Genomic DNA, 23917 nt, shown 5'->3' with positions numbered 1-23917 from the left:
TCAATTCTCAGTATCTCAATTTTAAAAAATAGCAGGTAGCAAATGATGGAGACAGCAGCAGCTTCCCAGCATCTCAGGTGACGTGGCCAATACTGTGTCAGAGAGACAAACAGACTGATTTGGTTTTAGGAAGCTTCCTATCCAAGCCCTTTAACTGGAAATGGCAGGTACTGAGTCTGGTAACTTCCGTACTGAACTAGAACACCTCCCACCCTTTAGAAAAAATGCAAACTGCAATCAGTATGTGCTTGTCCTCCTATTGAGAAATGCTCCAGTTGAATTATTTCAAGTTCTCCACAACGGTTATCAAAGCAGTTTAACACAAATAAAAGCTGAGCCTGTCCACTCTCTTAAAACAAAAGGCACTGCACACAAGTCTTTCATATTAAAGCCTTTTTTTAAAAAAAAAAAAATCTACCTATGTAGCAACTACAAAATACATGAATTTAGGATTTAATTCAGGGGTGTGTGTGCCTGTGTGGAGTGGATCCAATATTCCTGCACCTGTCCTCCAAGCCACTTTGACAGGTTTGTTGGTCGGGAGATGCTCACTGCCAATCATCTGACATCAGGTGATTCAACTTCAAAGGAGGAATTGAGCACACACTTTTAATGCACTTCTGACTTACATTCCAGCTGCAATCCTGAATTTGGCATGTATTTCTGTTGCTGTAGTGTAAGGGTTTAATTTTCCCACCCAGGTGTCATATGACATCATGTGACAGAGAAGCAAAGCCACATGGCAAGCCAAAGAGGGCTGATTAAGAAGTGTGCATGCACACGAAAGCTTATACCCAGAACAAACTTAGTTGGTCTCTAAGGTGCTGGACTATTTATTTATCTATTTTGACTGTGTCAGACCAACACGGCTACCTACCTGAATCTACGGCTGATTATGCCCATGAGCCAATTTAATTCTAAGTCAGGAAGAACTTAACACCTCTCTGCCCATAAGGACTGTTTCACAATTTATAATTTAATATACAACCGGGGGGGGGGGGCTGTTTACTGTAACGTGAATACATGGATTGTAAAGTACTTGTGGCATAGCGAAAACAGGCTGTGGTTCACACAATGCACACATTTTCTTCTACGAAGACATCACTTCCATGTAGAAAAAAAGCTGTGCAGAAAAGGTGGCAAGCAAAGCAGCCCTTTCAAAGTGTTGGACTAGAGCTCATCCTGGCAACTGTTTCAGATTTTCCAAACAGGAGGCAGGTGAGCTCCAGCTCTGCACTCCAACTGGTTGCATGATAACCACTTTAGCCGAGAACTGTGCCAAAGCTACAAAGTATACATTTCTTCACTCCTCAAAAGAACAGTGTTTTGCAGAGGCGTGTGGTCACTGGATGAAGTGTTTTACTTTACACACCGTTCAGAAGTGAGGAGCCCCTTGCCAATTCCTCTTTCCTCTCAAGTACAATGGTCCCAAATACCTCTTTCCCCTATAAGTGCTGAACGAGTCTCAGTTCACTCACTATTTACACTTCCAAGTCCTCAATTTAGATTCAGCCCTGGCTCAGGTTTCAGCTCCTAGCTTTGGATTACTGGAGTTGCAGCAACTACATGCTTGCTCTTAAAAAATTCCCATGAGCAACTTTAACCCTCTTCTGCATAAGCAACCAATTCCTATTAGCATCTGTAACCCAATCCATCACAGAGTAAAATCTGCCTGTTCCTCTCACCCCCTCAAATGTTCTTTCTACTTACAAATAGGAAAATGGGGAGAAAAGCAACAGTGTCTATAAAACTGAAGCACACAAAGACAGAATGACAAGGTACAGCAGAACGCCAGATAATAAAAAGACTGGGAAGCAAAACCATTTTAAAAGATGAAATTTATTTACCGGTAATTCTTACCCCATAGTATCAATAAAATGCTCTAGATTGGTTTTTTTGTCTTGATGTTTTTGTAAGCTAACCTCCACTTCACACAACCAATTAAAGTAAACTGAAACTGCAACCAACTTAAAAAAACCAGTCCTGAACAGGCAAAAATCAAAGGAGGGATATAAGAAATCTCTAAAGGCTTTAAGAAATAATTATGTCTGCACTGCTATGACATTTCTGAGCCTCTAGAACCCGAGGCAAACAGTTTCTTGGGCCACAGCTTGAGACAGATCTGCTATGCCTCATCCTCCTGATCGTATCACATGCAAACGGGCACTCAAAGTCACTCTTCCTCCATGGATCTGGAGAAACCAGAAGTTCCCATGAGGCTGAAGTTGGTTCAGGAACAGACAACACATTTTACCTCATCCTTCTCTGAAATGTATTTGGCATCTTATGACAGAATTGCAATACCCCTACATTAATCAGTGGGAGAAAAAATGTACACCTGGATGGTACAGAAGATTGGGGGTTGAGAATCGGGAAGGAGTGGAAAGGAATTGTCATGGATAATCAAATTACTCCCAGACTCTTGCATTTATATTCATAGACAAGAAGCATCTATCCTTACCTTTTACAGGATATCCACTACATTTTGCACTACAACAGCCATGGGGTAAGAACAAGATTGAGGTTCCAATGTATTTTAATGACACATTATGAAAATAAAAACTTTACTTCTACAAAAATTTGTTGCACACTTCAAACATAATAAAATCATTTCAGGTGGACATTTTTCTACTTCATGTTTGCAAACAGGAATCAATTTCTACTAAGCCTTTTAAAGTCAAAAATTTAAGCTTATATAGGTTTATATTCTTAATTGCAATTCTTAATTGTACAATACAAGAAGAGACACTCCTATGCATAGGTAAAAACACACACAACAGCACAATAAAGAATTCTTCATATTTTGAAGCATTTCATTCTATTTTACAACAAATTCCAATCTATAGCAAAATACAATCCTCCACACAGAAATAACTTTGTCAGGTTTATGTATGGAAAATGAGAAGCATCTGTACAAGACCACATGGGAAGAACAAGAACTGTGACACTGTTCCATGGAAACTACATGAAATAGTGACAGAGTGAATTAAACCATGTACTTATATTTCTCCCATGGAAACCAACAGACTTCAAACTGGTTGGATTAGACAATGTAGCAAATTAGTTACAACTAATTTCCATTAATTTTAAAAGAACTAAAGTGAATACTAATTTAAAATGGATCAGGCCCATAGCATTTTATTTTTTAAAATGTTTCTGACGTGTCTTAAAGATCGAGCTATATAGTACACAAAACAAAAGGCGATCTTATAAAATATGCTCATTTGTAAGTTATGCCATACTGCCCTCTTCTGATACACACAGGATACGGTCTCTGAAAAGAAAAAATATGATACATTATCATTACGTTGTTTCTAGAAAGAAACATGATGCCTATTTAAAAGTTTAAAAATGCTACAGAAGAATAAAATATACGGAATGAAAATTTTGAAAAACCAAGGAGTCAAGCCATTAGAAAGGGCAATGGGATTCAACTATATAGCATGCTGAGTCTTTTCAGCTTTCTTGTTATCCTTGGCTAGCAGGGGTTACAAGGACCTATTCTCTCGTGAGCTGTCAGATGTTGTCACAAAAACCAGTAAGGCAAAAGACACAAAACTGACTAACACACTCCTAGACAATGATGAAACTGACAAGCAGAGGGTCCTTATGAAGGACTGGACATCGGCACTCCTGGTAAAAGTGAAGGTATTTGCAGAGCTATTCGCTGACAGCACAAATACAGCTTGGAGAGCACTGTAATTACGTCGGGAGAGATCAGATTATGAATGGAGCAAGGTTTGGAAGAAACTTCCTGTGAAGTCAGTATCTGTTTGAATTCAAGAGGTTTTATTTAGGTGCTAATGGAAAGCCTTCCCACTTGGTGAGCATGGGACTCTTTTATATCTATTGTGCGAGTGTGCCTTAGGAAGGATCCATCCAAAACGGAATAAATGAAAAAGCCTTGGTATATAGTGTTCTCTGAGTATTTAACAAAACATAGGAATGTGGTTAGAGGACAGGTTAAACATGAACAATTTGTTATCACCCAATTTCCTTTTATCAGACAAATAATGGGTCCAACAGTTAAAGTGGTGCTGTAGAGGGGGAAATCTTTGGGAAAAGACAGGAGTTAAACCCTACACAAATCTGGAGCGGAGCCCCTAAGACAGTTGGATGGCACATTGTATGCCTCCTTCCGGCAGCTACTGCAGCCATTTGCCAAAAGGCCTAGGAGCCGCTCCAGGAGCATAGATGGCCACAAGATTGAGCAGGTCTCCTGCTTCAAATACCTGGGGGGGGGGGAGGTCTTCCATTTTGGGGACTACGCTGCTGAAATTGCTCAGAGTTCATCAGAAATTCATAATTTTTTTAAAAAACAAGAGGTGGTCATTATATACCAGCAGCACTTAAATTATTTGAAGCCAAGCCAATAGCACAACTTCTCTATAGTGCCCAGCTGGGTCCCTTTTCCAATTCTGCACCACTAGTGCAATCCAAATCTCTAAGGTCAGTCCTTCAAGTCCCAAAATGAGTTTCTAATGCTACTCTGAGACTAGAGACAGGCTTCACAAAAGTGGAGGCTAGGGTGTGGGTGACCATACTCAATTATTGGCTTAAACTATCTTTCTTTTCCTGTGGCCTTGCCCCACTAACTATGAACGATGACTTTCAATCCACGTGGAAATAGGCAGTGGCAACTAAAATCTTTTATATATCAACCTTTTATGCTCTTCCACACCCACCCAATGCTCCTATCCCTTTTTACAGTTTCTTTTAGCTGCTTCTAAATTTATAGACTTTTATATTCACCTTCTGTTTTAATACCTTTTACCTTTCCAAAACGCTTTTCAGATTTTAAATGACTGTATCCCACCCTTTTATGCTGATCGATGACCGTAATACAGATTTGGATTGTAAATACAATGAAGCTTAAGTTCACTAGCCCTCCCAATGCCTTCTTAGCCTACAACTCAGTCCACTAATGCTTGGCAGTAACCTCAATTAAACACAGCAGGAGTAAACATGCATAGGATTGCACTGTAAATGTCATAAATGGAACTATGTTGGTTTCAACACTTCCATCATCATCTACCATCACTAGCCAAGGAGGTCAGCTTTCTGGCTGTGCTCCAGTGTGCAGTCTGAAATTTAGGGATTCCAAAAGCCAACAGTGGGTGGGGTTTACAAGCTTTATGCTGTCATAAACTATCTCTTTATATTTCCAATTACTTCTGAAAAGAACCTCCATCATTTGAATTTCCCTATTTTTGATTTTACATCAACCCACCTCCCTCAAAGTTCTCTATCATATTGTTTTTTAATTGTATTTATATTAGGTTCATTTATAGTAATTTATCACATTATAATTTGAACTATATGGAAAGCTAATTGTAATGCACTATAAAAATAAAAGCAAGAAAATACAATTAAATATATTATAGCATCTAGCATAGTGCATTAGAATTGCTACAACTGGCAGAAAAATTGGTAAGTGGTCCACGAAGACCATCAGCAGTTTTCAAGTGGTCCATGGGCAAAAAGTTTGGGAACCACTGATGTAAATCAACCAGCACATATAAACACTGTTTTAGCTTATATTCACTGAAGTGAAATCATAAATGTTCACCTTTCTAAAGGCACTTTAGTTTGACTCTCAAATAATTTTCTGATTTATGAGATCCTTTTGGTAGCAGCGATCACTTTTGTAGCCAAGGCTTCTTCTTCTGTTTCTCTGGTTGTGCAAGGTGGCATTTTGGTTTTCTTCAAGACTCGGCACACTGATGCTCTTCCTCCTGGATTCAGAAGGGCCCATTGCAACAGGGGTTTTCTTCTGCCCTTCCTTCATTGGCAAGAGCATTTGGTCCCTAGTCCCTTGCTTTGGATGAAGTGGCTCCACTTCTGGACAACGGGAGGTGGACTTTCGTTTCCGGGCTTTGCCAGCAGAACCCAGGATAGCTTGGCCTAGGACATTATCATCAGGCATCTGAATCCAGGCAAGCCCATCATTTTCCGCATCTTTAAGCAGTCTCATGCTACGTCTCACCCTTTTTTTATTACTTCTGGTTACACTCCTGAAAGATTCCTCTATAGAACACTGTAAATTATCTAGGAGTTCAGAATCATTTACTGTCCAAGGAGGCAGTTTGTTCACATTATCTCTAGGAACACTGGGATTGTTTCCAGGTGTTTTAGACTCAAAATCCTCAACACTTGGAGAATAGCAGCTCTTTGGTTTCTCAGGAGAGCTCTTTTCAAGTGGGTTCCAAGGAAGAGTATCTTTCGTATCATTTGCAGCCGTGTCAAGAAGCTGCGAGGATGAGCCAGATACATCATCAGGTGAAGCATCTTCTGTCACAAGATTGAGCCTGGAAGGCAGACAGCTGTTGTCCTTACTACTACTATCTTGCATGTTAGGTTGATTTTCTGCATTCAGGACACTAGAGCTGGAATCATCTAAGATAAATAAAGTTTCAATTAGAGAAGAAACTTGTTTCTGTTTTAATCGTCAGGTGTAAGGCAAAGACATAATACCAAACGGCTAAGAATACATAAAGTATGGTTAAGGGATGGTTTGGCATGAGAAATCACAGACATAGTTTTGCACTGCCTCTGGAGGTGACTGCACAAAACCATGCAGTTTTAAACTATGGACAGCACAAACAGTAGCTCTGCATGATGTCTGAACAGTAAAGCGCTTTTCACAGATCTTACTATTTTGAAGTCAGTGATATGTATTTTGTTCTAATGTTCATGAAATGAAGTACTAACAAGAATTTTTTCAATGCGTTATTTCTATCATGCAACAGCAAGTTATCACTCTGCTTTAGAACACATTTTTAAAAGAAAAGCCTGACTAGCTTTTCAGGTACCTTTTAACTGAATAACTTTTCAAAGAAATGCCTGCAAATGATATTACAGTCTGAAGTCTTGTTTATTCTGTTATATTTTGCTCCAAGAAAATCCTAAATAGGATTATCCTAAATAGAACCCAGTAAGGCAGACATGTCTATACAATATAAATAATGTGATCCCATTGAAATCCCAAGATGAAATTTTGCAGGTAGCTCTTAGAAATATTAAATAATCAACACAATTTTTGAACTTTCTAAACATATTTTTAATTCACTTTTTAAAAATTTCAATTTTGTAACTTACATTTGAATTTTAAAATAAGTCCATCATGTTACATATCATCCCAATCCAATCCATATCATATTAAAGCCCATGAAGTTCTGAAGAGATTGGTGTTTTTAGTTTTGATGTATCTCAATTCTGGGCTGAGCTTTAAGGTTTTGTGTAGTTCGGTAAGGCCAAAGTTGTCAATTTTTGGACATTTCAAACCCACATTAACTCACAAACAGGATGCAAAAAAAAAAAAAAAAATTAGATTTAAATTAGTTCTGATCATTCAACAAGTGTACAAAATATTAAGAAAATTGGATGACATGAGATAAAAAAGTTGGATCACTTGATATGGAATGACCCGAAAGTAAAACAGTGGCCAATTTGTGTAGGATTTATTTTTGGTCTTCCAAAAGACTTCCAACTTCTCTCCTGAAATATTCTCTTTGACCAATTTCTCTGCTTACCCTACCTCTTACTTAGCTGCTTTGATGCCACAGAAAAGGACCAGGCTATTAATTGCTAAACGAGACTTTAGATTCAAATATCAAGGTCTGCTAGTAATTTTTGGCCTAGCCATTAAGAAGATTTTAAGTGACACCTTCAGCAGACTGAGCCATTTCAGAACCTGCTGATGGAAACAAAAAACCCTTCTGTCAGCATGCAAAACTAATTAAAATGAACTCTAAATCAGCTACTAATTACAGAAAACAGAAAAGCAAACAACAGTTTTACATACCGAAGATAGAAACTTCTGACTTTGGTGTGCTTTGATAAGATGACATAAAAGAGAAATCTTCTGTCATCTCCGGAATTGGGCTCAAGAGAGGTTTCTTTGAAACAGTTTGTCGCTCCCCATACAATGCTTTTTCCTTCTTTTTCCTTCTTCTCCTCTTTCCAAAAACCTTGCTTCTGACAGCCTGGTGATATTTAGAAGACACAGTGGAACACTCCTTCTCCTGACAGATAATCAGTCACCTTTAACTTTACTTTAAGGGACGTGGGTGGCGCTGTGGTCTAAACCCATGAGTCTCCTGGGCTTGCTGATCAGAAGGTCGGCAGTTTGAATCCCTGAGACGGGGTGAGCTCCCGTTGCTCTGTCCCAGCTCCTGCCAACCTAGCAGTTTGACAGTGGCGGGAAGGTAAACGGCGTTTCCGTGTGCTGCGCTGGTTTTGGTATTCCGTTGCGCCAGAATCAGCTTAGTCATGCTGGCCACATGACCCGGAAAAACTGTCTGAGGACCAATGCCAACTCCCTCGGCCTGTAAAGCGAGAAGAGCTCCGCAACCCCAGAGTCGTCTGCAACTGGACTTAAGTGTCAGGGGTCCTTTACCTTTTAGCGTACTAGTGAGAACTACACTGAACAAGGGTCAACAACACAGCACCCATGAAAATAATTAATAACCATGACACTGAAAATAAAATAAATAACTACCCATGGAAAGTGAACAATAACATTTGAAAATTCTGCTAGAAGCTAGGCTTCTAATTTTTTTGCTGGGCCACATGTAGGCTGAGTAAATTCCCTTTCCAACATTAATCCTGATTGGATACCAGCTTCCCTCCCTTCCATTCAGAAAGGGAAAAGGAGAGAAGAGGAGACAGTGGTGACTAAGTGCACAGTGGCTAAAACATTTTCTTGTTTTCTTTGTGTGTGTAGGAGAATACTGAGAAACACTGGGCTCACGCCTTCACAGCTGGGCTAGGATTCCACCAATGCAAGGAATGCTGCTTATACGACACAATTACAGTAAGTGGCTTAAAAGTCTGTTTTTAAAAACAAACAATCTGTAGCCTATTTTTAAAGCATACGGGAGCGGTTAGTTTTAAACCTGTGTAACTTACTGTTCTCTTTTCAGCTGATTTTGTTGCCGCTTCTGCCTTTTGGAATTTGGTGGATTTTGGGAGGGATTTTTTTGTAGGGTTAAGAGCCATTTCTTCTGCTTTGTTGATAGACTGGAAGGAAACACCAATTTTAAAAAGTCAAGAGGCTGCTATACTACAAAAATTACATAGGGCAATGTGTATTTAAAAAATGCAAAGTAGTATTATGCGGCTACAAAACTTAAAAGAAAATTTTCATTTCACTGATAATTTTCTCTGCCAGTTTTTTTTTAATTATGCAAGAGATAATAATTTATTACAAATTCTAAAAGTAAGTAGCATGTACAAAATAGCTGATGGAGGACTGAAAAACATTTCTCTGTAAATTCACAGGTGTGAGTATATCAAATCTAAACAAAGTGTCTTACACATATTTCTCTATGTATACATTTCTAAACTGTTCAACATTAAAATATACCTGAGTGATGTATGATATACAACAAATTATGAAATCACCAAGCACATAATAAAAAAGCAATATATTCACTTACTGCAATGTTAATTCTTAAGAAAGAGTAACTCTGTGCTGATAAAGGAATAAACCCACCTTCCTTTTAGCAGATGACCTGGTGGTTCTAGTGGAAGTTGCGTGGAATGCTGGAGAACTATTTTTTGTTTCTAAAAATGAGAAAAAGACTCAAATTAATTACATCTGCAGGCTTGACCCTATAGCTCAGCCACACTGATAGCTTGCTGCATATGCAGCAATGGGCTCCTTCCAAAAGTTTTAACCAGTAATTCAAGCCTTTTCCGTTAGAATCCTTCCAGTGCTCATGCATTTATTATACAGAAGGACTGTGTGCTTAGGCATTTATTTTCTACTGAAAATATCCCAAGTCTACATCAACACGGTAATATACACTCAGGAAGTGTTGCATTTAATATTGGTGGGTCAGAACTAACTGGTGATCTCCAGTGTTTATCAGACTCAAGAGCAGATCAGATGAAATCAATTAATTTCAGTGGATCCATTCTGAGTATGACTTAGTTGGATATTTCCAATAATCTGGCAGCCTCACATTGTTTTTTAGTTTACCATTTATTGTCAAGACTGTCATGGTGTGGAAAATGTTTCACCCTAGTTGTGTCCCACACATCAGTAATATCTGTAAATGGAAACCTCACGGACCTATCAAGTTACATAATTCCTTCACACAACAGTATTGCTCCTCTCCGTGAGCCAGTAAAATGGTATGAGGTTCATATTTAACATTCTGCTGTAACACAAAACCACAGAGTGGCAACTCTTAAATTGCAGTAGTAATGTGTAATACATCAATTTGGTGAATTATCTCATGATGGTGAATAATTTAACTGTAAGAATACAGGAACAGAACTTCACCTTCCAGATCAGAGTTTACAGCATATTCAGAAGTGGATACACCAGGTGATTGTTGAAGAAGCTCCTGTAGTACAAAAGTAAAATTACAAACATGCTTTACAATAAAATGCAAATGTATACAGTGCTAAATATGGCAAGAGAAGGGTTAATCCAGACAGATATCTGAACATTCCTGCTTCAAATATATAAAAATGGCACAACACAAAATTCTAAGACAGTCTCATTCAGACTTCATGTCAAACGATGACTTGAACATTCAAATGATCAGGTATGTCATGGTCTAGAGTTGCTTGTTCACTTTTGAACCAAGTCTACTCAGCTCTAAAATGCAAGGGCTTTTGAAGTGCAGCAATTGCTGTAGCTCTTTCCTCAATTCTGACAACAGATGAAACATGCTTTCAGATTCCGATATGCCAGCTGACTGCAAGCCCTGGTTTGTCAATCACACAAAACATAGTTAACCTTCATAAAACATGGCTTGGCATATTGTCCAATGCCCTACCTTCTGAAATCACCCCAATGTGAAATCAGGAGGTGCTCAAAGGATACAAGAATTTCTAGTGAACATTAACTGAGTAAATTTATGATTAGGGAAAATCCAAGCACATAAACTGAAGAACTCATAACAGTGTGAAGCCAACTTACATCAACATAATCAAAGTTTGGCTGGGACGAGGGCTGCTTGTCAGGACTTATGATAGAACTCTTTTCTCTTGAACCTGATGCACTGAACATGGCTTCTCTTCGTCTACGTAACGGACGATCTACAGAAAGGTGTCAAATACGTCAGATTCTAGATCATTGCTGCATACCTTCATTTCAGCTATTGGTCTGGTACTTCTTTCTGTAATATTACTTGTACAAGATGAACGTTCAAGCTGTGTTGACAGATTCCTAAATAGTTTCATGCAACCAAGTTCAATTCATGTCTAAGGACTTAGGAATATGTTTGAGTTCATGGTAGAGGGGTGGGAAGAGAGAAAGCATTTCAAACCTATTTGCAGTGTTTCAAAGTTTTTGCAATCTGGGAGCACTTCACTTCCTTCCTCCGTCCTTTTATCAAGATGTCCCTATAAAAGAGTAGTGTTATCAATCTTCAGCTGCTGAATGAGTTTTCGTAGGTGGTCTGTTCTGTTTATGAAATCTAAACAAATGTTGACTTTCAAATATGTTTAGGTTTTCCCAATTTTAATGATTTTGCTACACACACAAAGCTTATACTACACAAATGATGGTCATATAACCAACCTTCATGTCTTCTGTGAACGTAGTTACTGGTGTTTTCTTCAAAGCAGAATGAAGAGAATTAGAAGGCAATTGTTCTTTTCGTATGGGGGTAATGGGTGGCTTGTTTCCATCAAATATTTCCAAGCTCCGTTTTTCTGCAAATCTAACTTTCTTACAGTTTTGATTAGATGTAGCATTGCTGCTTAATTCTGCACAGGTAGTTTAAAAAAAAAAGTGGGGAGGAGATGAGTAAGCTAAAAACTATTTGCATTGCTAAAATATATTCAATAATTCTACTGTGTATATGTGTATGTGGAAAAATTCTCTCTAGGACAGTGTTTCCCAAACGTTTTTGGGCAACGGCACACCTGTTTACTGAAAAAAAATCTCGCGGCACACCACCATTAAAGCCCCGCCCCGTGACGTCAGCGCGCAGCGTCACGCCGGGAGGGACGCACAAAAGTGAAAGTTTTTTCCCTCCCCCTTGCTGGGGAACCTCCAAGCTTTGGGGGTGGGAGGAGGCAGCAGAGCGAGGGACTGAGGGACGGTGGCAACTGAGGCGGCGGCGGCTGAGGCAGAGCTGGGAAGGGGGTTTCCAGGGGACATGGCAGCTCCTCGAAAGGCTTCTCTCAGCTGCGCTCAATCCGCCTCGGAGAGGATTTCCCCTCCGGTCCCATGCGTTCGTTTGGGGCATCGCTCCGGCTGCTCCCTCTCCCGCCGCGCAGGAGCGATGCCTCTCTCTGGCTCTCCCTCCGCGCAGGCTGAGGGAGGGAGGGAGGGGCGCGTGTGACCCGTCTCTGCTGGGAGACCAAACCCAGCGAGGCAGAGTCGCGCGGAGGCGCCCAGGCAGCGCTGCCGGCTGCGAGGAGGAGCGCCAGGCAGCAGCAGGAGGCGCGGCCTCTCCTCGCCGCCGCCGCCCCGCCTCTCGCCGCCCGACTCGCCCGCCTCCCTCCAGGCATCTCGCGGCACACGAGGCAACGTCTCACGGCACACTCGTGTGCCGCGGAACACCGGTTGGGAAACACTGCTCTAGGATATACTAGTAGAACGTTGGGCGGGGGGGGGGGAGAGAGCATGTTTCTTACAAATCTAGTAATATCACATTTGAGTCAACAGCAATACTGAAGTAGTATTTTCATGAAAGGCTACCCAACCCAAACCAAAGGATCTTTCTTCACAGCAGTGAAATTGACAAGTTTGATTTTGGTTCAGGGGGACGATATAGATCCAATTCTATGCTTGCCAGAAAGACTTCCAAGGGGTGTGTGGCAGCATTAAGCAAATGATTTTTCAAGGCCTACAATGTACAGTATTGCTATAATATTGTGAGCATTTGTTATGTGCTAAGATTGCCTACAATTTTCTTGTGTACGTCCCTATTTTATAAAGGATTAAGCCTGCAATCCTTTACATGTAAGTGTCACTGAACTAAATGAGACTTTCTTTCCATGCACAAGGGAGCAAGGAAAGATAACTGATTTTTACTTTATCAAGAACCATCCTATTTTTTGTTTAATGTGACTTGTGATTTTAGCTGGACTAATTTTAGTTTTCAACTACCAACACTGTATCAGACCATCACAAAACAGATGGGAATCATATGTAAAAACACCCCCAGTGGCTTTTTGTTCCATATTTCAAAAACTTCCCAAAAATTTTATAAAACCATTTATTTGATAAGCATAGTTGTTACATCATTTCATGGTAAGGTATGCTACTATCTTTCAGAACGTCGCTTAATACACTTATTTGCATATTTGATCAGAAATAACAGTTTTAGATTACAATTTAAGAATTACATCCCGCCCTTCTTTTTTATGATTATGATTATTAATCAGGGCAGCTTAAAGTAAGCTATTAAACCTTCCACTGCACTATTGCTATTGTCTTGTACAATATATATCAAAGTTACGATTTTAGTTCTATTTTCAAACATCACATTCAAAAAGAAAACTTACACGTTTTTGTTTTAATAAAGCCTTAATAACATGGATGTTAGTACTCACCACACACAGCCTTTGACTTATCTGGAGTTGTTTCCAAAGGGATGCATCCAGATTCCCTAGTATCTGCCTGCAAGACTGGAATAACCTAGGAACAGCAGGGGATATTTAAAATGTCAATTTTTAAAGGACACATCACTTAGTTTACACAAGCCTCATAGTGTAAACTTGGTTTACCAGGCCTCATACTTGGCATTGTTTAGGAATTCTAAGAAACCAAAATCAGGCTTCCTGTTCTGGTCTGTGGCAATGGCAACGCCCCTCCCACTTGTGGGAGAGATTCTGGCAGAGATGGAGGGGAGTAACCGGAGGCAGAGTTGCTTTCTGGACCCCCTCAAGGGTATCAAGAGGAAAGAAAAACGGGGCCACAGTCGGAAAAAGGTTGAGAAACGCTGTAGATGACCAAATACTGACAACATTCAAAAGCTTGGGATACAAGGCGCCCAGAGTGGCTGGGGAAATTCAGCCAGATGGGCGGGGTATAAATAATTATTATTAATTATCATCATCATCATCATCATACCAAAAAATGCCTTAGAAGGAAAATGGGGGTGAAATGGAGGTGGGACACAGACCATGGAGACTGCTGAGGCATCAACCAAACCACTGGTTTTGTCCAAGCGTGAGCTAGTTTTCAGCAAAACACATCAAAAGCTGGAAGAGGAGTCATGGAGAAGGCATCATTACCTCCACTCCTGTGAAGAATAATGTGCCTTTTATCTAGCTTCAATAGGGGAGAGGAGCCAGATCTTGCTGCTTTTGTGGAGTCCACAAAAGGAAAAATGCAGAACTTTCATCCTCTCTGGCAAAATTCCACATGAGAGAAACAGATTACAGCTGCTACCGCGGCAAAACCCATGGGACAGAGAAGGTTCCCCAAAATGCATGGTCTCAGAAGCTTCTTCACAGCAAACAAAGAAAACTCTCTCTTTGGCTTTGAGAAAGTAAGAGACAATGCAATTTTTACAAAGCAGCTATCATCTTCTCTGCTCTGAGAAAAATTGTGGTAGAATGGTTTGGAAGAAAACAAGATCTTTTTCTGGCTGGTTTATATTGTGGCTTTCACTCCACCAGAAATTCCAAATTCAGATAATTGGAATTGAAGCTATCAGTATACAAGTTGAAAAAGAACTTCAGAGATAAATGTTTCTATAAACATCTGGACACTACTCCATAATATTTTCTTCTCTTGTCAGTAGAAGTTCAAAGAAAATACTTATTTCCTAGTATTTTATGGGAAATATTGTGAATAGCCTGAGGCTCTTGATAGTGCTTTCAATTTTATTTATTTAGAACGAGAGACATAGCTAGAGAAGGAATTTAATGTCACCAGTTTCAACACACACACACAAACAGAGAGAGAAAGAGAAAGAATACCTTAGAAACAGCAGTAGTGCTGATGATGAGATGTTTCTGTAATGAAGGTACAGTACTGTCGCCTTGAATATCAGCTGGGGTTCTTCCTCTACCAACGGATTTCCAGTGTCGATTTTCCTCAAAATCCTTACATTCTGATAGGCCCACTTTAGATTGCTCATGCAGACTTGTGTCAGTTTTCATAGCTGCATTTAATTCATTTATATTATTTCTTTAAAAGCATTTGTATACTGTTTTCTAGGTATATACCGTATTTTTCCGTGTATAACACGCTCCCGTGTATAAGATGCCCCCTATTCTTGGGCACTCAAAATTAAGAAAATACACTCAGTACTATCTGTGTATAGGGCGACCAATTTTTAAACATTAACATAAAAAAACCTAGTCTTATAAACGAAAAAGTACAGTAACCTCCCAAAGTGGTTTACAAGATTTCTAGCAGTTATTTCTAGCAGATGAGATAAAATATTGATGAAGACACTAGATACATCCTACTGAAATCTAAAAAGTACCGTATTAGCCTGAATATAAACCTCATCCCCCCCCCCCAAATTCCGACCATGAAAAGCTAAAATGCGACTTAAATTTGTGACCTTACAAAAATTGGCTTTTATGATATCGCTGCTGAAACACATACGGTAAAAAAAGGGGGGGAGCAATGTTTTATTGCTGATTTGTGAGCTTGAGACTGTTCATTTGCCATTTACGGGTGTGAGCGCCTGTGAAATTGTAGCAATTGAAGAGCAATTTGCGATTTTAATGACTGTACAGTAACTTTTGTAGGCTTGCAACATCAAAGGCTTAAATTGGCTTGGAGTTACAATTACAGTGGTGCCTCGCAAGACGAAATTAATCCGTTCCGCGAGTCTCTTCGTCTTGCAGTTTTTTCGTCTTGCGAAGCACGGCTATTAGCGGCTTAGAGGCTATTAGCGGCTTTAAGAAAAAGGAAACAAACAAAGCAAGCCCATAGGGAAATTCGTCTTGCGGAACGACTCAAAAAACGGAAAACTTTCGTCTTGCGAGGTACCACTGTACAGTGATACCTCGGGTTAAGTACGTAATTCGTTCCGGAGGTCTGTACTTAACCTGAAACTGTTCTTAACCTGAAGCACCACTTTAGCTAATGGTGCCTCCTGCTGCCGCAGCGTCGCCGGAGCATGATTTCTGTTCTCAACCTGAAGCAAAATTCTTAACCTGAAGCACTATTTCTGGGTTAATGGAGTCTGTAACCTGAAGCGTATGTAACCCGAGGTACCACTGTATACCAACCACAGTGACTTTCAGCCTGTAACCCAATTTTAAGGGAGCAGCTTATATTCAGGTATTGTCTTTTTTTCTTTTTCCCCTTTTAGTTTTTAAGGTGCGGCTTATTTCCAGGTGTGGCTTATATTCAGGCCAATATGGTATTCGGTTTGAATTACGGAATTTAAGTTGCTTTCTTGGACTTGTTACGTTCAATAGCAAATACACATAATATAGGCTGAGCTTTGATTTTCCTTACTTACAGCTTCCAGCTATATGGATTGCACTCTCCTTGGATTCCTCAAGTGGTTTAAAGGAAAACTGGAAGGCCGCTATCTTGTCCTTTAGCCAAGTGTTTCGACATTGAAGAGGACTAGCCTGTTCAAAGATACCAGAAAAAAATTCCAAACTATTTCACCATAAAAACAAATGACTGTCTCACAGAACAGCCTTGCTTTCCTTCCATATCAATCATAAAGGAAATGTCAAGTTTAATTGCACCTAAATTATATTTCCTACATTGATTACCAGTTTTGACAATCCAAATGTTTTTATCATGTTGCACATGAAGTGTACTTTGCACATTGTTTTCACTGTACTTGTTTTATAATTTTTTAAGTGAATGTATTTTAAAAAATGGTTATTCAATTATGGCTTCCACCTGAAGAAGGGTGTGTGTCTCTCATTTGTAACCACCCATGCAATTTAACCCAATTTCCTCTGTCACCCCCTCCCCCCCCCAAAAAAAAAACTAATTTAGCATGGCAAATTTATGATTTAATTTTGTTGTGCTTCGTTATATCTGACCTAGATATGGTCACTTTTTATTCTCAGATTTTTAAAATCTCTTTGTTTAAACCCATAGGCCACAACAATTCAGTAACATACTTAAAAAATAATAAACATGATTTCCATACAGGAACACTGACCCTCCCTATGCATTAGTGTCTCCAAGACTCAAGGTGACAGTGAGGAGTCCAAGCTCAACTTGGACCTGGGAAGGAGGCAGAGGCAGGATGGGTGCTGAGCAAAAGTTTGAGCCGATTATCAAAGCTATGCTTTTGGCCCCTGCTATGGGCATCCATCAAAACTCTATAAAACCCAGCACCCTCTTTGTTTGGTCCCAGAGGCAACATCTACTTCACAACCATTGAGTCTGTAAGGCAGACTTTAGAAATGGATGTACATTCTGTGCAAACACCTGCAATTAACTGCCTCCATGTCCACATTACAAATTACAACACACCTACCAGAGTATCTTGCTTCTTTATTCTCTTTTGGTGAGCAATGTATTGGATAAGAGAATTATTTTCTGGAGAACCCCGCACTCCAATCGTAGACCGCCGTCTAAATTTTTTTAACAGGTTTTCTGAGTCCCCTAAAACAAAATGCAATCTATATTGAACATTCAATGAATAGAGAAGGAAGCGCAAGTGTCAAGTCAGTGGTTCCCACATCTTTCTGTTCCATAGATCACATAAAAATTGCTGAGGGTCTTGGCAGATAAATTCATGCCCCCCCCCCCCGCCTGTTGCAGTAATTTTAATTCCCTATCTTACTTGGTGTCTCTCAACAATATCATGTCAGGGCTGTTGAAGAGGAATGGCTTCTATTGCTTCAAGGGGTGGTCATTCAAGGGAGCACCATGCACCTGATTCTATGCAGAGGTAAGCCTCACCAAAATCAGTGGTAGACATGCATAGGGCTGCAGTCTCGGAAGCTTGATCCCATGCACCTTGGATCAAAAGGTAGTCTGTATTTTATACGGTACTTACTTGCAAGCATTGTGGTTCACAGCCTGGAAAACTTTATTGGTTTTACCCCTACTTACCTGCTGTCTCTCAACAATACCACTCACATTGAGAATTTCCAGGCTGTTGAGGAGGAAAGGAGGCTTCTACTTCTGGGGTGGGGGACATTAAGGATGGAGGAAAGGAAAGGAAAGGAAAGGAAAGGAAGCGTGACGGGTATTAAGAGGGGAATGACAGCACTTGTGATAGAAACAAAGGTCTGTCAAGCCCTCACTTGTCTGACTGGCTTCACACCTGGACAGACCCTTGGCATGCATGCACAAACAGCCAGGGAAAGCACAGGAAAGGCCCTCAGAACTGACATCAACCCTGACAAGAACACTGGCTACCTGCCTTCTGTATCTGGGTAAAATACAGCGAAAGGACAACAGAAATGCTGATTGCTTTGCTATATGGAAGAGAAACAACATATAGTGCAAAGCCCAGGCTTTGATAACAATGGAGCAGCACAGCCACTGTCTCTTCAAAGACATGTCACCAGTATAAAGCTCACAAACCACTGCTTTGGGAACCTCTGCTCCAAGTCTCTCCAAGCAGCAATGCCAGTGTACTGTACCTTCATTTCCAGAGCCTCTTAAAAGTTGAAGACTGCCTTATTTACAAGTAAGCAAACATTTTACGCCTTTACATTATCTTTCAAAAAATAAAACAAAAACCCCAATTTTCTTTATTTATATCTCTACTGAAAAAACAGTAGATAAAATAACACATTACAGAAAAAAATGCAAATTTTTACTGGCCTTGGCAGCCATAACAAAACCTGTGATTCTAGATTCAGGTAGGTAGCCATGTTGGTCTGACGCTGTTGAAATAAAAAATAAATAAATTGTCCAGTAGCACCTTATAGACCAACTAGGTTTGTTCAGGTATAAGCTTTCGTGTGCATGCACACTTCAGATTAACCTGCGATTATCACTGATACTGCTCTTTTTCTGAAGGGGAGGGCTCTTTCCTATGGTATCACCTTGTGTTTGGAGTACTTCCATAACTCTGTTGTGGGAGAAAATTTCAGTGCAATTACAGTAGGAGGTATCACCTGCAACTGGTAGTGGGAAAGGGGCTTGACCCTGCTCCAAGGTTTAGTGTGGAAGAGCAGCAAGAGAATCTTTGAGCACATTGGCTCAAATTATTTGTTAGATAATGAGCTAAATCATGCTCATCATGGCAGAGAAGGACGCCCACCATGAGATAACAAGTTTGTTTATAGACTCCTGGCACATGTGTGCATGCATGCATACATGAACAGTTTCAAAGAATTTTTGTGACAAATGCCTGTCACCTGAACCTTTTCAATCCCAGTACCCATCCTTCAACCTAGACATGCATTTATGGATCAATTTTTTTTTAAGTTCTTACCTTATAACTGAGTGGTAGCAGTGCTGCTGTTGCAACCAACCTTAAAGCAGATCATGGCAAAAACTGGGTCCTGACCCACCAGAAGACGACCGATGTCCTAACAATTCATGCCTACCATTTACATATTTATTGTAGTGTAAATGATTCAGAATGCTACATGTACAAGGAACATTGCATAAAAATATTTCTGACCTCCTCAATCCTTACCTTTATTTTGTTTCGTAAATGACTTTGGTGTGATTCCAAAATCAGCTGCTGTAAGAGCAGAAAAGTCTACAGGAGGTGAAGCATAGCTGCTTGATATTCCATAAGTTGAATCAAAACCATTCTTGTTTGGTGTCAAATAGTCTGTATCCCCCAAGGTGGTGGGGTGATCCTCTACCAGATGGCTTCCTGCATTGCTGTACATGGTAGACATGTCTACTGTTAGAGCATCTGATGAACAACTGTCTGCCTTCTTTGTACTGTCAATGCAGTTTTCAAGCCCCAAATGTAGGTTGGTTTGTACATTAGAACATTCAGAAAGCACCTTCCTATTACTCCGAGTTTCCATTGGAAATGTCTTAACGGCCTTTGATTTATAAGTGATGCAAATCATTCCTTTGCTGGGAACACAGATTCTGTCTCCAAACCACAACTTCTGCACCAAGATACCATTGCAAAGCTGGAGCTCTCCTGTTTTTGAGACAAAAGCAAGATATTAGCCAATTCCATGCTGGAATGAAGACTCAAAATAGTGTCTGATGTGAGAGAGGGCTCAGAGACTGGGGTGGCGGATGAGATTCAGACCTTGATGAGGAACCCCCTACAACAACAGATGTCTCTAGCACAGGGGTGTCAAACTCAAATTCATCAGGGGCCGCATCAGCAGTTTGGTCACCCTCAAAGGGCCGGTTCTATCTGTAGGACTATGTAAAGTGGAGGTTTCCTGTGTAGAACGGCCGGCGCCGCTAGAGGGCAGACGTTCTCTGGCTTGTAGGCTGCCGCGCATGCGCTGAAGAGGCGGCTTTCTTGTGTCAAAAAAAAGCGAGAATAAAAGGTGAAGGCTGGCGGCCGGCGGCTACATGGGTCACATGACAAGGTCTGGCGGGCCGGATTCGGCCCGCGGGCCTTGTGTTTGGATACCTGTGCTCTAGCAGAACAGCCTCTTTCAGTGCCCCAACCCAGTCAAACAAGTACCTGTTTGCTTGCCCAATCCCAGGACTCTTAACTGCTTGTCAAGCACCTGCCCCACTCTTCAAAAGGAAGGCCTAGCTGTGAGTGTGCCATGTGTTGGGATGCTTAGCCATGTATCTTACCTAGTATTTACCTGCTAAATCTTGTAATGTAGTTTGCCTTATATAGCAATCTGATGTAAGCATTAAAGACTTTGGTAGAACAAGAACTGGAGTTTTGTCTGGTGGGTAGGGGTTCAGGATACAGATACATGCATGCCTCTTCAAAAGCCAGTCCAGAATTTAAGGCTTACCCCCAACCAAATGTGAAAAGAATAGTGGCCTTTATAAATTAAAGCTGTGAATATATGCACACTTCTATGGGAGTAAGCCCCATTGAATGCATAGAGCTCAGAACCAAAACACACATTCAAAGCACACAATCACAATTCCACATGCATATTACTTACACAGAAATAAATCCCACTGACAACCATAAGGTTTACTTCAGAGTGAAGATGCAACCTGCAGGCTTACTTTTCTGGGTGCAAACCCCATTTGAATACTGTGGTACTTACTTCAGAGTAATTACATGCTAACCCTTCATCCCCAAGAACCGTGGAAAGAAAACCAGCTTCTAATGCATCTGTTAAAAGCTGCAGTCCTGAGAGTAAGCCCCACTGAGTTTTCTGAATGCTTTAGTTCATAATAAACCTATGCAGGGCTTATAATACATAACTGCAACCCTTGAATTTTGTTTCCTTGCCAGTAAATTCTACTTAAGATAATGGAAAAATATAGTCAGAAAAATATAGTTATAGATGGGGGGACCCACTAAACCCTAGAAATAAATGGTAGGATTTTGATGATTTGGGATGTGAAGGGAGAAATGCAAACTGAAGAGGAATTCCTGGGCTAGCCTAGCCAAAACCTGGCCAAGCTAGGGCCATTAAGAAAGAAAACACGGCCACTGAAAATGCAAGAGAACTGTCCCCTGTCCCCCCCAAAGTAAGAACAGAGACAGGGGCTGGGAAGGTTGCCAGGGTAACTGTGTGTTTGAGGTGACAGGAAAAGGGAGCTTGGTAGCAAGGGGTTCTGGGAAGGAGAAAGAAGGGCTGAGATCCATATCTATGCAGAGATGCTGCACTGCTGTGGGGTACCAGCCCCTCTTGAAATGCAGACCAAAGATGTAAATAGGTGAATAAACCATATTTCTTAAAGCTACAACAGTCTCTGCCTCAAACTAGGACCAGAGACTCTGGGTGAATGCCTAGAGCCATGGGCTCTTGCCATCATGCGGCAGAGGCACATAACTTTTGTAACAGTATATTGTTGAATGCCACCCTAATCTCCAAGTAGTGCAAGATTCCAGGCGCTTACCCAGGATTTGATTTCCTCAGAATGAGGGACAGCGAAGACTGTGGTGTCTTTAGGATATATGGTTTATTTACGCACACAGGCGGCAACAATTTTGCATTTGAGTTCTGTTCCTAGCACCCACGTGCACCAACAGTGTGCATATAAGTGGAGCACAGAACAGTGTCCCCTGCCCCGTTCTGCCGCCTTCTAGGTCCAAACGGACCCACCCATCAGCAATCATGCCTCAGTTGGATGTGCCTAAATGTTTGATGCCTGTACTGTATATACAGTGGTGCCTTGCAAGACAAATGCCTCGCAAGACGAAAAACTCGCTAGACGAAAGAGTTTTCTGTTTTTTGAGTCATTCCGCAAGGCGAATTTCCCTATGGGCTTGCTTCGCAAGACGAAACGTCTTGCGAGTTCTTGCGAGTTTGTTTCCTTTTTCTTAAAGCCGCTAAGCTGTTAATAGCCGCTAAGCCGCTAACAGCCGTGCTCGCAAGATGAAAAAACCGCAAGACGAAGAGACTCGCGGAACAGATTAATTTCGTCTTGCGAGGCACCACTGTACAACCTGAGCCTCCAATGGAGGGGCTGATAGCATTAACACCCTGAGAGGGTCTAGCTCCTCTCATAGCCGCAGCCTTGGATTCCAGCAGAAATCAGGCACAGTGTTGTGTCCCAGCTGCCCAGATCCAAGCCTTGCTTCTAGCTTCTACCTCCCACACCCCTCAATTCTGGCCTTTACTCTTTCTAGCTACCAGCGAGTTGAGGTAGGGAGGCCTGCCCATTTGCTTCCTTTGTTACCTTAATAAACCACACATGAGGGGGCCATTACCTCCCCAGGAAACTGGAACTGAATCCGTCCTGGACCCAGGAATCAGAAGGGGACTCGGACACACTGCCTGTCTCCCCACAGTCATAACCAGTGCTTTTCTTCTAGAAAATACGGCGCCGGTACTGCATACCACTGAGTACCCCCAGAAAGAAAGGGAAAACGGATCATAACTAGAACTACATATACATACCATGGATCCGCCAAGAAGCAATACTTCAGGACTATTTTGTCTCTGACCAGATCCCAGAGATTCACCAACCACAGCTTCGAATTAAAGAATCGGGAGCCAGGGAATTTTGTCTGTTGGGAGTCCCACAGGTCTCCTGCACAGAAATCAACTCCTGGTTCCCCCCTTCGCTCGGAGCTATAGAATAGGGGGCAGAAAGTGGGGAGTAGAGAGACTCGTTTAGCTGCTGCCACTGAAACAATTTGGGAATGACACATCTACTGCAATCACCCCAGTAGATCCCGATCACCCCAGTAGATCTCGATCTTCCTCCCCCCCCCTCACACCCCCCGCCAAAATTCAAAACTACTCAAGGAGCTCCATTTGCAGCACCAGAGCAGAGACGCGTTGCTCCGGATTAATTAACCGGAGAGTTAATAAGGGGCTCCTGCATTTCCCGGTCCCTTTACCTCCACTTCCCCTCACCTGCTGCCCAGTTCGAGGCGGGCCGAGCTGCCTCAGCGGCGCCTCAGCGGCTCCCCAACGACCGACCTGCTCTTGCCTCGCGCGCCCCATTCAAACCGACGACCAGGGCGAACCACGTATCCCTCCGCCGTCACCACACACTCTCCGGCCCCTTTTCTCTCCCGTCTCGGGTTGCAGCCGCGCTCCAGCCTCAGGCGAGAGGACCTAAAGAGCTGCCTGAGGGTCTTCTCAGCCCACGCAGGCCAGAAACCGTCCGCATCTCTGGAACTATTTTCCGCCCCCCCCCCCTCTCCTGCCGCGCAGCGGAAGCTTTAAACGCTTAGTAAAGTTAATCGTGGAAAACTAGACACGGTCGCCGTGTTTGCACACCACGTGGTACTAGCTTGGCCAATCGGGAGCCACGTTCGCATCTCCTGTATATGAAAAGCTAAAAATCCTGAGGCCTCCTGCTCAGGGCGTGGTGCCCCGCCCCTCTCGTCCTCTCCCGCCTTTGATAGGTTCCTACTTGAGACTCCGCCCCGCTCGTTCTGAGGAGAGCAGCCGGGTTCCTTTGCCCAGACGAGAAGATCCGCCCATCGCGTCGGCTTTGGTTCCCATTGGATGAAAGAAG

General features: G+C 41.6%; 1 protein-coding gene across 7 annotated transcripts; it reads right to left on the bottom strand.

The window, feature by feature from the left end:
- Window positions 1–1820: 1820 nt before the first annotated feature.
- Window positions 1821–23834, bottom strand: CDCA2 (cell division cycle associated 2). Of its 7 annotated transcripts, none has more exons than XM_083480394.1 (16): window positions 23292–23834; window positions 22846–22978; window positions 19515–19982; window positions 17391–17518; window positions 16404–16518; window positions 14899–15083; window positions 13525–13609; window positions 11540–11727; window positions 11286–11361; window positions 10937–11055; window positions 10292–10355; window positions 9497–9567; window positions 8911–9021; window positions 7805–7985; window positions 5570–6396; window positions 1821–3274 (listed from the first exon to the last, which is right to left on the bottom strand). In XM_083480394.1, exons 3-15 carry the CDS (start codon window positions 19903–19905, stop codon window positions 5597–5599), a joined length of 2514 nt encoding a protein of 837 aa, XP_083336520.1. In that variant the 5' UTR covers window positions 19906–19982; window positions 22846–22978; window positions 23292–23834; the 3' UTR covers window positions 1821–3274; window positions 5570–5596. The 7 variants fall into 7 exon arrangements, with proteins under 7 accessions (XP_083336520.1, XP_083336523.1, XP_083336525.1 ...); XM_083480397.1 differs by having other exon boundaries at window positions 22893–22978; window positions 23292–23403; XM_083480399.1 differs by having other exon boundaries at window positions 22846–23019; window positions 23292–23381.
- Window positions 23835–23917: the final 83 nt, after the last annotated feature.

Source organism: Podarcis liolepis, assembly GCF_965112155.1.
Source record: "Podarcis liolepis genome assembly, chromosome: 16".
In the NCBI taxonomy this organism is placed as follows: domain Eukaryota; kingdom Metazoa; phylum Chordata; class Lepidosauria; order Squamata; family Lacertidae; genus Podarcis; species Podarcis liolepis.
Note: the sequence above shows the minus strand (reverse complement) of the source record. Positions and strands in the feature narration are given on the sequence as shown.